General features: G+C 48.2%; 1 protein-coding gene across 1 annotated transcript in view; it reads right to left on the reverse strand.

Moving 5' to 3' along the window:
* CUX1 (cut-like homeobox 1) overlaps positions 1 to 13,743 on the reverse strand; it is a 378,329-nt gene that overhangs the window by 164,578 nt on the left and 200,008 nt on the right. The window contains exons 5-6 of the mRNA XM_011985213.1: positions 9,512 to 9,649; positions 2,888 to 3,011 (exon numbers count right to left, since the gene is read on the reverse strand). Coding sequence (XP_011840603.1) covers positions 2,888 to 3,011; positions 9,512 to 9,649 — 262 coding nt within the window. The remainder of the gene's footprint in view (positions 1 to 2,887; positions 3,012 to 9,511; positions 9,650 to 13,743) is intronic.

A 13,743-nucleotide genomic window follows, 5' to 3' on the forward strand; every position in this document is an offset into this window, starting at 1 on the left:
AGACAGGGTTTCACCATGTTGGTCAGGCTGGTCTTGAACTCCTGACTTCAAGTGATCCACCCACCTCACCTTCCCAATGTGCTGAGATTACAGGTGTGAGCCACTGTGCCCAGCCTCTTTTCTTTTCTTTCTTTCTTTCTTTTTTTTTTTTTTTGAGACAAGATCTCGCTCTGTTACCCATGTTGGATTGCAGTGGCCTGATCATGGTTCACTGGAGCCTGGAACTCCTGACCTCAAGTAATCCTCCTGCCTCAGCTTCCTGAGTAGCTGGGACTATAGGCACAAGCTGACCTGCATGGCTCATTCATTCATTCATTCATTCATGCCATGGAGATGGCATATCTCTATGTTGCTCAGGCTGGTCTCGAACTGCTAAGTTCAAGGGATCCTCCTGCCTCAGCCTCCTAAAGCACTGGGATTACAGATGTGAGCCACTGCGCCCGGCCAGTTTTCTTTCTGAATGAAGTCAGCTTAATGACATTCCCTAGAGGCCTTCATGATGCTGCAAGGCAGGCAAACCCCAAAGGAAGGCTTGGCTGGCAAGGGCTCTGGGCTTTAGCCAGGAAGGAATTCAAGGGCGAGCCGGTGGAAGGGCAGAAGAAGGCAGTTTTATGAAGGCGGCAGCGTTATAGCTCCGTGACTAGTCTCGCGGGATAGGACTGCCCCACAGGCCATGTGCTGACGGTAGTAGCTGAGGACAGTTTCGCACTCATATTTGTACCTACTTTTAATTACCAGTAGATTAAGAGGCAGTTTATACAGAAATTTCTAGGGAAGGGGTAGTAACTTTTGGGCTGGAAGATCATTGCCATGGAAAGGGGTGGTAACTCCTGGGTGTTGCCATGGCAATGGTAAACTGACATGGCACACTGGTGGGCATGTCTTATAGAAACCTGCTTCTCTCCAGGCCCTGTTTCAGCTAGTCTTCAATTTGGTCCAGTGTCTGAGCCTCACCTCCTAACTCAATGATGTTGCTACAGAGTCTGCCTTAGAAAAGTTCACCAAGGGCCGGGCACGGTGGCTCACGCCTGTAATCCTAGCACTTTGGGAGGCCGAGGTGGGCAGATCACGAGGTCAAGAGATCGAGACTATCCTGGCCAACATGGTGAAACCCCACCTCTACTAAAAATACAAAAATTAGCTGGGCGTGGTGGTGTGCACACCTGTAGTCCCAGCTTCTCAGGAGGCTGAGGCAGGAGAATCACTTGAACCTGGGAGGCAGAGGTCGCACCGAGCCAAGATTGTGACACTGCACTCAAGCCTGAGGGACAGAGTGAGACTCCATCTCGAAAAAACAAAACAAAACGAAAAAAACCAGGAAAAGTAAAAAGAAAAGCTCACCAAGTATCAGCATAGGAAGTCAACTGAAAATAAAACAAGATCCCATGTCAGCCACAGTCCCACTCGGCCCCTCACCTGTAATCACAAATTTCATGCTTCCTGTTGATGGATATATACATTTCTTCACACTAAAGTTAAAATTCAGTATCTTTTTTTCCCCCCCTTTTTTGCTTTTCTTGATGGGAGCGGGTATAAAACTTAATATCTTAATTTAACCCGTGAGTTTAAAAAAACCCAATCTAGGCTAGGCATGGTGGCTCACACCTGTAATCACCTGAGGTCAGGAGTTCAAGACCAGCCTGGCCAACATGGTGAAACCCTGTGTGTACTAAAAATACAAAAGTTAGCCGGGCCTGGTGGTGGGTGCCTGTAATCCCAGCTACTTGGGAGGCTGAGGCAGAAGAATTGGTTGAACCCGGGAGGCGGAGGCTGCAGTGAGCCAAGATCGTGCCATTGCACTCCAGCCTGGGCAATGAGCGAAACTCTCTTAAAAAAAAAAAAAAAAATCCAATCGATATGGTTGGGATCACTAAGTTCAATAGTCCTTGTTGTTGTTACAAGGAATCTAACTTTCATTAACTCATCATGCTAGGGGAAAACCAACTCATTATTTGTGGGAAACGTTTTTGGTAATTGGTACTTAGAAATGTAAAACTCACATCAGTTACATAGGGCATTAACATATTTTACTGATAGTAGCTCCCTGATATGTAAGGTAATGAGAGGCAATACCAAAAAACCCACCGAGATTGTGTGTGTGTACGTGTGTAATATTAAATATCACATCAGAGTGTGTGTGTGTGTGTGCATGTAATATTAAATATCAATTTGATTGAGGAGGCAGAAAGAGTTTAGCACTAGGCCAGGGCTTGTCCCCAGAGGCCACACACTGGGAATGCACTTTCCTCTCTGGTCTCAGCCCAGGTGCAGCTGCCAGGTGCCACCTTGCTAACGACTCATGTCTTGAGCTTCACCTCTGCCCCTGCATGGCTTGGATACCCTCGGGCTCACTGGCTGCCTGACACCATCCACCAATTGGGAAAGGGAGATGCATTTTGCTCACAGAAACCTCACAAATGTAGAATATCTTTTTTTCTTTTTTGAGATGGAGTCTCACTCTGTTGCCCAGGCTGAGTGCCATGGTGTGATCTTGGCTCACTGCAACCTCTGCCTCCTGGGTTCAAGCGAGTGTCCTGCCTCAGCCTCCTAAGTAGCTGCAATTACAAATGCGCGCCACCACACCCAGCTAATTTTTTTTTTTTTGTATTTTTTAGTAAAGACGGGGTTTCACTATGTTGGTCAGGCTGGTCTCGAACTCCTTACCTCATGATCCACCCACCTCGGCCTCCCAAAGTGCTCAGATTACAGGTGTGAGCCAGTGTGCCTGGCCAGAATATAATTTTTGAAACATTTTGCCCATAGCCTTTACGGATTTGGGGTTACAACCTGGGCTTATTTTGCAGATCCATTTATCAACGTGTCTTGTGATGTGAAGTTCAGGGGCAAATGCTATGTCAGTCTGTGTGTGCCTGTAAGCCATGCTCACCTCTCTTTTTCTGCAAAGTCATTCTGTAACTTCTGTTCCTTCTCAAGAGCTATGGTTTCGGCTTGGTTCTTCAGTGTCTGTTCATATTCTCGGATTTTCTCTTTAAGTGCTTTTATCGTAACCTCTGCAGAAAAGAAAAAAAAAAAACCTACAGTAAGAGAAGCACACAATTCCATATGGCTGTAGGTACAAGGCTCTCATAACCTGGTAGGATCGGTGTGTTTTAAACCTTAGCTCTTCAACTCTGACACAAAATCAATGGTTACGAGTCCCTTCGGAGACTTTTTACTCCCTAAATGTTAAATTGAACTTTAAACGTTTAGGCTGAGGAGGATCAATGGATTTCGCTGAAAAGAAGAGCTTTGGTTTCTCTAGTACCAGTCAAAGAAAAAAGGCGGGGGGAGGGGAGATGGAAATCAATGGTAAAATATCATATCATCTTATTGATGAGTCTTCAATTAGTCCTGTAACTGAGGGATGATTAATAAAGTTTTAGGTGGGTTTAAGTATTTTCTCAGAAAACAAAAAAGTTCATAATGGCGTGTGCATTTTGGAAGAAGCAATCGAAGTGGAGTCAAGAAAGTCTCCGGTACCCCATTCTCTATGACGTGATGTTTCACACTGCATGCCTGTATCAAACATCTCATGTACCCTATAAATATATACACCTACCATGCACCCACACAAATTACAAATAAATTTTTTTAAAAAAAGAAGAAAGTCTACAGGCCAAGCACAGTGGCTCACATCTGTAATCCCAGAACTTTGGGAGGCCGAGATGAGAGGATCCCTTGAGCCCAGGAGTTTGACGCCAACCCTAGAAACACAGCGAGCCCTGCCTCTACAAAAAGGGCAAGAATTAGCTGGATGTGGTGGCGCACACCTGCGCCCAGCTTAGGGACTCGGGAGGCTGAGGTGGGAGGATGTCTTGAACCCAGGAGTTTGAAGCTGCAGTGAGCTATAATTGTGCCACTGCACTCCGGTCTGGGTGACAGAGTGAGGGTGAGTGAGTGAGTGAGAGAGAGAGAAACAGAGAGAGAGAAATAGAGAAACAGAGAGAGAGAAATAGAGAAACAGAGAGAGAAAGAAAGAGAGGGAGACAGAAAAGGAAGAAAGGAAGGAAGGAAGGAAGGAAGGAAGGAAGGAAGGAAGGAAGGAAGGAAGGAAGGAAAGAAACAAGCAAGCAAGCAAGACGGCCTGGCCCTGCAGCTCTGCTGGTTCACAAGTGACAAGAAACGCGCAGTCCTAGGTGGAGAAAGCATGGAAGGGACTGGGCTGGAAAGGACCTATCCTGGAGCGCCCTCCACTCTGGTGGTCGGGGGCTGTGTGTGCAGAGCAGAGGGTGCTGTAGCCTGGGGGAAGATGCTTTGGTGACTGGCATGTGGCCCGGAGAAGTCCTAGAGTGGGGTGTGAGCGCCAGGGAGGTGGGGCAGCGAGGGGCCCCTTGGAAAGCAGGGCTGTCTGGCGAAAGCCCAGGCCCAGGCAGCTCTGGTGAGTGGCTCCCATACCACCAACTGCAAGTTCACAGACATCGCCTCAACTGCCCAAACAGGGAACATCAAAGCGGACTTGATGAATGGAACAGACCTGTGGGTGGCTCTGGGGCAGGGCCGCTCCACCTGCGCCCTCCTCCAGACACGCCTATGCCACTCTGCATGCTGGATGCTTTGTGGAGAAGCACTGTGGCCCCAGCCCCCAGGAGAGGGGAGCTCTTAGGAATGGTCGCCCGCTGCTACAGATCCACCTCTTAGCAGGCGAGGCTCATTTTCTTTGTGCGCCCAGCACCGGCACAGACACGAGCTCAGGAAAGCACTATGGCATGAATGAATGAAGGAGCCGAGGCCGGGCAGAGCCGGGGGAGGGCCAGACAGGGTTTGTGGCAATGGAGCTCCCTCTGGTGCAGCAAGCGCACCTGCCAGGTGTGTAACTCACAGCCATTCCTGCTCTCTGAGCTGCACAGACACGCGCTGGCCAGGGCGAAAGCACATTACCTGGGTGATTAACACCCATGCGGCTTAGTGCATAGAAGCGAAAGGCTTTTTTTTTTTTTTTTTTTTTGAGGCGGAGTCTTGCTCAGTGGCCCAGGCTGGAGTGCAGTGGTGTGATCTCCGCTCACTGTAACCTCCGCTTCCTGGGTTCAAGCAATTCTCCTGCCTCAGCCTCCTGAGTAGCTGTGATTACAGGGACACACCACCATGCCTGGCTAATTTTTGTGTTAAAGGCTCTTTTGTTAAGAGAAGAGGTCGGCTTTTTTCATGAGGTGGGACCCAGAGTGCTTTCTTCAGAGAGGTGGAATTCCACCAACGATCACATTGGGGCACAGGAGAGGGGACCGGGCACCTTTCTGCCTTTGGCTTGGCTGTTCAGAGCCTGGAAGAAATGCTCTGTGTACACAGTGGTTGGTGATAACGTCTCTCTCAAGCCATACGGACGAGGCCAAAGTGAGGCAAGAACTGGACACTTCTAGAATGGACTCCAGACAGGTCAGCTCTGAAAAAGCCCCACTCTCATGTAAACATACAGCATTTTTACCTTTTTTAAATTGAGACAGAGACTCGCTCTGTCGCCCAGGCTGGAGTGCAGTGGCGTGATCTTGGCCCACCGCAACCTCTGCCTCCCAGGTTCATGCAATTCTCATGCCTCAGTCTCCTGAATAGCTGCGATTACAGGTGTGTGCCATCACACCTGGCTAATTCTTGTATTTTTTAAGTAGACACAGGGTTTCACCATGTTGGCCAGGCTGGTCTCAAACTCCTGACCTCAAATGATCTGCCCACCTCGGCCTCCCAAAGTGCTGGGATTATAGGCATGAACCACCACACCCGGTCTCATCTTTGCCTTTAAGGACCGGCTGGAAGTGGATGTACAGTACTTGGACCCTAACACTTGTTCCAGTGGGGCTCCTCATGACACATCACAGTGTGTGACCTCATCAGTGTGCTGTGCCTGATGAGGTCTCTGCCTCATGAGGTCCCCTGGCCCCAGGTGAGTGCTCACGGACCAGCCCAACCTCATCTAGAGGCCACTTTATCCTAGAGCCTCTGGCCTTCTGGCCCAGGCTGCACCCCAGGCAGACACTGGGTGTCTCAGCAGACCTCCCAGGCATGTGCAGGGGAGGAGGGGCCAGCATAACAGAGAGGGCTCTGAAGGGCTTGGCATTACCTGGGGCCTCCATTTACTCATCTTTGCAGGGTGGGTGGGCTGTGGCCCATGAGGCGGAAGTTCCCACTTTGCTCTAACTTTTATCACGTGCCTGATGTAGTTTAGGTGTTTGTCTCCCCTAAATCTCGGGTTGAAATCTCATCTCCAATGTTGGAGGTGGGGCCAAGTGGGAGGTGTCTGGGTCATGGGGGCGAATCTCTCATGAATGGCTTGGTGGCCTCTCAATCACTGAGAGTTGATTGTTAAGAAGTCTGGGGTCCCACCACCTCTCTTGCCCTGTGGCATGCTCGCTCCCCTTTCCACCTTCTGCCATGAGTAAAAGCTTCCTGAGGACCCCCAGAAGCCAGGCAGATGCTGGCATTGTGCTTATACAGCCTGCAGAACCATGAGCCAAATAAACCTCTTTTCTTCATCAATTACCCAGCCTAAGGTATTTCTTTATTGCAACACACAAAGTACTCACACCATCTTTTTTTTTTTTTTTTTTTTTAAGAGATAGGGTCTTGTTATGTTGTCCAGGCTGGTTTTGAACTCCTGGCCTCAAGAGATCCTCCCGCCTTGGTCTCCCAAAGTGCTGGGATGATAGGCATGAGCCATTGTGCGGGCCCCTGCTCTAACTTTTTAATCATTTATACTACTGCTGTGATAATTACAAGAAGTGATGTGCACCGCCCACCTTCCCAAATTATGATCACTTTTATTCTGGGAAGGGGAGGAGAGGAAATGACATTTTTCTGGAGCTTGGGAAAACTTGTTATCCAAATAAAGGGGGGTAAATTTCTGGCAAAAACCACACTGCTGAATAACTAGCAGGTACTATTGAGAGCTAAATGCTGTGTGTATATACATACTTAACCCCACATCAACCCTACCTGGTGAGTATAAGAATTGCCTCCCAGGAGAAAGAGGCTTTTAGCAAAGTGAGATAATTTGCCCAAGGTCACATAGCTAGGTGGTGGCAACGAAAGGACTCAAACCAGGTCTGCCTGTCTGTCTGTCTCCAGGGCCGTTCTTTTCTAGAGATGGAGTCTTGCTCTGTTGCCCAGGCTGGAGTACAGTGATGTGATCTTAGCTCACTGCAACCTCTGCCTCCCAGGTTCAAGTGATTCTCCCGCCTCAGTCTCCTGAGTAGCTGGGATTACAGGCATGCCCCACCACGCCTGTAATTTCTGTATTTTTAGTACAGATGGGATTTCGCCATGTTGGCCAGGCTGGTCTCGAACTCATGACCTCAAATGATCTGCCCACCTTGGTCTCCTTAAGTGCTGGGATTATAGGCGTGAGCCTCCACACCTGGCCTGGAGCTGTTCTTAAATCTTGGACTCTATAACTCATTGTGAAAAGCCTACCATATGAGACCTTTGGGGAGAGAACATCCACACCCAGCTTGGCTCCTGGTCAGCCCCTGTGCAAAGCCCTGGCCACTGGGAAGCTGGTCATTGAGGTACCAGTGATATAAGGAGAAGGGAAGGACAATCCTGCACAGTCCTTCAGGCCCAACCTGCACCACCCTCCCACAAAACAAAAGCAAACTTAAAAAAATAAAATAAGCCAGAAAGAGGCTGGGCACGGTGGTACCCATGCCTGTAGTCCCAGCTACTCGGGAGGCTGAGGCAGGAGGATTGCTTGAGTTCAGGAGGTCAAGGTTGTTGCAGTGAGCATGATCGTGCAACTGCACTCCTGCCTGGGTGACAGGCTGAGACCCTGAATCTAAAATAAATAAATAAATAAATAAAAAATACCCACCAAACAAACCAGAGAGTGGATCTATCAAAATTAGATGCCAGAGGACAATGAAGGGGAAAAAAAATCCCAGGACACTCCCCTTTAGGTTAGCGCACCTATGAAAACTCGATGTGCAGATTTGCAGGTTACCTTTCACTGTAACACTGGAGTGATTCCGGCAAGAAATGCTTCCTACAGGGGAATGTAATACGTTCCCTCACAGCAGTTCCAGCCCAGTAAGCCCAACGCCTCACTTTCTAGCGGGATAGAGCTTTCCCTTCTGGTCCTAAAGGCTCACCACTCTCTGCAAAGCCAGACAGAAGTGCGGTCTCGCTTCCCCAACTGCCTGTCACCTCATGCCCCCAGATTTCAGCAAGGAAGCCCTGCTGGCCTGAGGGCTTGAGTACCCTCATACCTACACTGCAGGGAGATGTTCTCAGAGGCCCTGGACACCGCTGCCCTCGCAGCCCATGCCTCTACCTCTGGCTCTTCACACATCCTCACAGATGCTTTCTGGATCATTCCCATGGACAATTCCTCTTCCCTGGTCTGTCTGCAGTGTTTTTAAAGCCAAAGGACGCTTTTAAAAGTCTTTGCCAATTCACTTTTTCTGTTGTTAAAGACCAGATCTTGCTCTGTCACCCAGACTGAGTGCAGGGTCACAATCACGGCTCACTGCAAGCTTGACCTCCTGGGATCAGGCAATCCTCCCGCCTCAGCCTCTCGAGTGACTGGGACCACGGGTGCGCACCACCATACCCAGGTAATTTTTGATGTTCTGTAGAGACAGGGTATTGCTAGGTTACCCAGGCTGGTCTCGAACTTCTGGCCTCAAGCAATCCTCCCACCTTGGCCTCTCAAAGTGCTGGGATTACAGGTGTGAGCCACCGCATGTGGCCCCAATTAACTCTTTATTGCAGTCTCTACAAATAGTCAATGGAAGGCCACTGGGAATGGGCAGCCTCCCCTTTCAATTTAATTCCTTACCCACATTCCCAAACAAAAACAAACAGGACGAATTGCTCTTCGGAGCTGGCTGAAAAACCTGCTGCTGCTGTCAGAGGGCGGCTGTGATTTTCCTTCAAGCCAAGGAAGCGAAGAGGCTCCCGGATTCTGAGTGCCTTGGATTTTAGGTATAGGACAGATTCCTTTGTTCTTCCCTGACGGGAAAAGCCAGGCAACCTTTGCCCTCTCTGTCTTGTTGACGGCTGGGCAAACACACCAAGAGGTTGTTTTCTTTCATTAAATTCCTAATGAATAGGCGATACTGACAAGGCAACAGCGGCGCTTAAGCATGCAGCCTTTAAGACGTGTCTGAAGCCTTAATGTATCCGCGGCAATTATTAAATGACTTACTGTGTATGACCCTTTGATCATGAGCTGGCTCTCTGACAGGTGTCGCCTGGAGGCAATGCGTCGGCCTTTCAAGAGGCAGACCCAATCACGTAATGATACAGGAAGAATTTTCAAAGAATCCTGATCGGTCTCATCAGAGGGCAATAAAATCTTACGTCTTGTTGTGCAGAGAAAAAGTTTTACTTCAAAATAGCTCAGCACGATTATCATCTCTCTCTAACACTCAGATTCCTGCCCCACCCTGACTTTATGACGTGTATATTACAAGGAAGCTGGTCCCAAAAGTATGGGAAAAGCCAATTAAAATAAAAAGAAAAGAAGAGAAAAAAAAAAAAAGAAGAGAGAAGAGAAGACAAAGCAAAGAACGCATTTTCCACCAACCTTGATTTTTCACTTCGGCAAATTCCTTGTTGTATTCTTCCAGAGTTTCCCTAAGTTTCTGGTTCTCTGTTTCAATATCGTGCAGGCGCTGCACTTTGAGCTGGAGTTGCTGTCCGAGATCCAAAGCTGGTACGGGATCTGCACAACAGGAAAACAGCCATCACCCTACTCTGCCCCCAGAAAGGCCCCCTCCGCGGCGGTACACAGGCTCAGAGAGGGGCTCCCAGATATCAGCTCCAGTGGGATCCCCAGAGGCCACAGTCATGCCCCCGCAGCCAGCCCCCTTGCTGGATGGGAGAATTCTCCAGCGCTTTACAAAGGATGGACCCAGCCCAGGGTCCTGGAGGTGTGAAAACGGGGTGGGAACAGCCATGAGATTCACTGGTATTTGTCGATTACTCCTGCCTGGTGTGACACTTTCATGATTTTTATTCTTTGATGACATAAGTAGAGAAATACACCAGGCAGCAGCCCAGGAGATCAATCACATCCCCAGAGTTGCATGTGGAGGACGGACAAGTCCGTGGACAGGTGCCGGCATGTTTAAGGGTCCAGTGATTATGAGGTTGGAAGTAACACCTGATGCCTGAGAACGCCACACAGTTCACGGGACACTTTATGGAGATTTTTGTCTTTTGAGCCTTACAACGATCTTGAGAGAGGCCTCAGAAACTAAAGCCCAGGGAAGAGGAGTGACTCACCTGAGGTCACCCAGCTAGTTGGCTGGCATGGAGAATGCACACCTAAGTCTGTTAACTTAAAGTGATCATGCTTTTTTGTTTGAGACAGGGTCTCCCAGGCTGGAGTGCAGTGGCATGATCATGGCTCACTGCAGCCTCTGCCTCCTGGGCTCAAGCAATCCTCCCACCTCAGCCTCCCAAGTAGCTGGGACTACAGGTGCGCAGCAACATGCTGGGCTAATTTTTGTATTTTTTGTAAAGATAGGGTCTTCCTATGTTGCCTAGGCCAGTCTCAAACTCCTGGACTCAAGGGATCTGCCCACCTCAGCCTCCCAAACGATTATGGGCGTGAGCCACCCCACCGGGCCCTGAGTGACCATTCTTTACAACAAGGAAGGTCACTTGGTGAAGCAGAGGAAAGAAACACTTAGGCTTTATAAGAAGCCACCCTGTTTCATGACATGATCACTTTCCATCACGATCCTCCTTCACTAATGATGGGTGTTCAGAAGAGTCAGGGGTTAGTGGCTGCGGGTCCCAAGGCTGAAGACCCTTGCAGAGGCACAGCCGGTGGTGACCCAGCATGGCCCTGTCGGAGGCCAGCTGGCCCGGAGGCCACCGCACTCCTGACAATAACAAAGTGCAGGGCAGCACGAGCTGAACAGCAGCCAGGCCAGCAATGGGGTCTTGCGGCCAATTCAAGGCCACATCTGCCATCAGATTCACTTGCAGAAAACTGGATTTTAATCCAAAGTCGGAAGTCACAGGACCTGGAATTTACAGTACAAACTCACGGCTCTCACCTTTACTGTGAATTCAACAGGATGCAGAGACCTTAAATGTTCTTCCGCATCAATGCGATTTTTAGTTTTCCTTCTGCTGCCTAAGAGGCAATTATATTCCGCCTGCTAGGTACCGGGGGCACACTTCCTTTGGAATTCTCAGGCTCCGTCAGAGTGGAAGAATACCCAAGTCCACAGGGCTTAGAAAGATTATTGAATGTATTTCTGGTATGGGCGCCAGCGTCACTTATGAGATGGTTGTAGAGATTTAGTCTCCAGTCGAAGAATGCCAAACACCATGCCCAGCGGATCAACAAGAGTATATATTCAAGAGCTCACTTAATTTTCAAATGCCAGAGTCATTAATTTTTCAGACCACCCTAGGTTCCTGGAATCGAGGGCCAGGTCTACCATGCCTCGGTTAATGTATCCAGCGGGAGCCAGGGACTCTCTGGGATGCCAGCATCTTGGCAGAGTTTACAAAAGGCAGGCACTGGGATATGTTGGGCTCAACGTCAGCGGACCCTGGGTGCCGGGGTTTCGCAGTAACACAGTCCATCATGCAGAACCCTTGGCTGCTGGGCACTTACTCTGCACGTATACACAGTCTATAATTGCATCTCTTTCTGGCGCATGACTTTTCATTATTATTTTAATCAGCATTAAAATATTTATGTTAAATTTGACTCCAAAAGCTATTCTGGAGGCCGGCTGCAGTGGCTCATGCCTATAATCCCAGCACTTTGGGAGGCCGAGGGTGGCCGGATCGTTTGAGCTCAGGAGTTCGAGACCAGTCAGGGTAACATGGTGAAAGCCTGTCTCTACAAAACAAAAACACAACACCAGAAAACTAGCCAAGCATGGTGGTGCACACCTGTAGTGCCAGCTACTAGGGGGACTAAGGCAGAAGAATCGCTTGAGCCCTTGAGGTAGAGGTTGCACTGAGCTGTGATCGAGCCACTGCACTCCAGCCTGGGCAACAGAGCGAAATCCTGTCTTGGGGAAAAAAAAAAAAAAGGCTATCTTGGGTAGATGGTTCTTTGTAAGCAGGAGTCGTGATAACACAAAAAACAGAATTACTGAAAACATTCCAGGTGCTGTTTGTAAAAAAAAAATTCTGTAACTTCTCTGAATACCTTCACCTTCTCAGCCTGCCCCTCTTCCCTACCTTCACGGCCTTGTGCTGGGCAAATGGTCTCAAGAAAATGAAGAGCCTGTTCACAGCCTCCTTTTACAAAACCACGACTTACACTTGACATAGAGGTCAGGGAAAAGGAGGTAAAGAGAGGAACCTTTGCTCACGTATAAAATTATATTAAGAGTTGCTCATGTAGGCTTTCTAGCACAAGTGCTAACAAATTATATCTTTAAAGAACAAAGCTAGTGTACTGCCTGCCCTCCCTAAAAGTTCTGTCAACAACATTTCCAGTCCATTCTTTTCAAAAGGCCAGGATCCCATTGTATCTGCTTCGAATTAAAAAATAGCTTCTCCCATGCGGTTAAGCAAGGAATCCAGTGACATATGAAAATGACACGCACATTATCAAGTGAGGAGGAGCCAGACCTTTACACCAATTTTCAAAGCCTTATACTGTAAATGAAAATTCAGGCCATCTCTTAATCGTTCACTATGGCATGTATATTTAGTCTGACACTATTAAAAGTTAATGCCTACGTAGCAAAGCTGGTCACAGACTAAAGGATCAGCTAAATGTTCAAACATCACTGTGCATTAAACTCCAAACTTTACTACAGTACATTTGAATGGCTAAATTCCTACAGCATATGAATATTGTTTTGGGATATGTAAGAGGCATTGCTAAAGAACTTCTTAGGCTTAATTTTTATTACTTGTATTAAAGGAACAGCTAATTACCGCATGACAATATAATGACTCCAGCATGTTTGGGCTAAAGACCAAAACAATGAATTTTGGCATGCCAAAACCCAACCTGTGTGTTAATCTACGGAAATCATAGCTTTTTGTCTCGTTAATGATTTCCAATGCCATTTAAACCCCACACAAGGATTGTCAGGTCTTATGCGAACGTCAGATGCCTCCGATCTTAGCAGCTCAATTAGGGAATTGTCTGGAGAAGGCAAAGAGGACACACCCATACATAAAACAGGAACACACAAAATCCGGTAACCCCTGTCTTCCCAGCCTCCTCCTCCGATTCAACACGCTTTCCTGCCGGCTCCACCCACCCAATGCGACAATCTTGTAAAGTGTTTTACAATCATCTGATACTTAATTCCTAAAGCAATCTTGGAGGTATTATATAGCTTGTTATGCAACACAGGGCTCAAGGAACATAATTATTACAAACAACAATACTGTACATATTCAGCACCTTTTCCTAAGTGCATGCAACATTATCTCGTTAATTCCAGCCATCCCAGTCAGAGGCTGGTGGAGCTCGCTCTGCAATGTATGGGGTGATGCATCTCACCCAGGGAGGGAAGGAAGAAGGAAAGAAGCCGGCCAGGCAAATGAGGATGAAAAATTCTCAGTACGATTTCTGCTTACTGGCTGGGCACAGTGGCTCACGCCTGTAATCCCAGTACTTTGGGAGGCTGAAGAGCGAAGATTGTTTGAGCCCAGGACTTTGAGGCCAGCCTGGGCAACATAAGTGAGACCCTGTCTCTAGAAAAAATAAAAAAATTAGCTGGGCATGGTGGTGCACTCCTTGGGAAACTGAGGTGGGAGGATTACTTGAGCCTGGGAGGTGGAGGCTGCAGAGAGCTATGACCTTTTTTTTTTTTTTTT

The sequence above is a fragment of the Mandrillus leucophaeus genome, unplaced genomic scaffold, assembly GCF_000951045.1.
Source record: "Mandrillus leucophaeus isolate KB7577 unplaced genomic scaffold, Mleu.le_1.0 Scaffold280, whole genome shotgun sequence".
NCBI classification, from domain to species: domain Eukaryota; kingdom Metazoa; phylum Chordata; class Mammalia; order Primates; family Cercopithecidae; genus Mandrillus; species Mandrillus leucophaeus.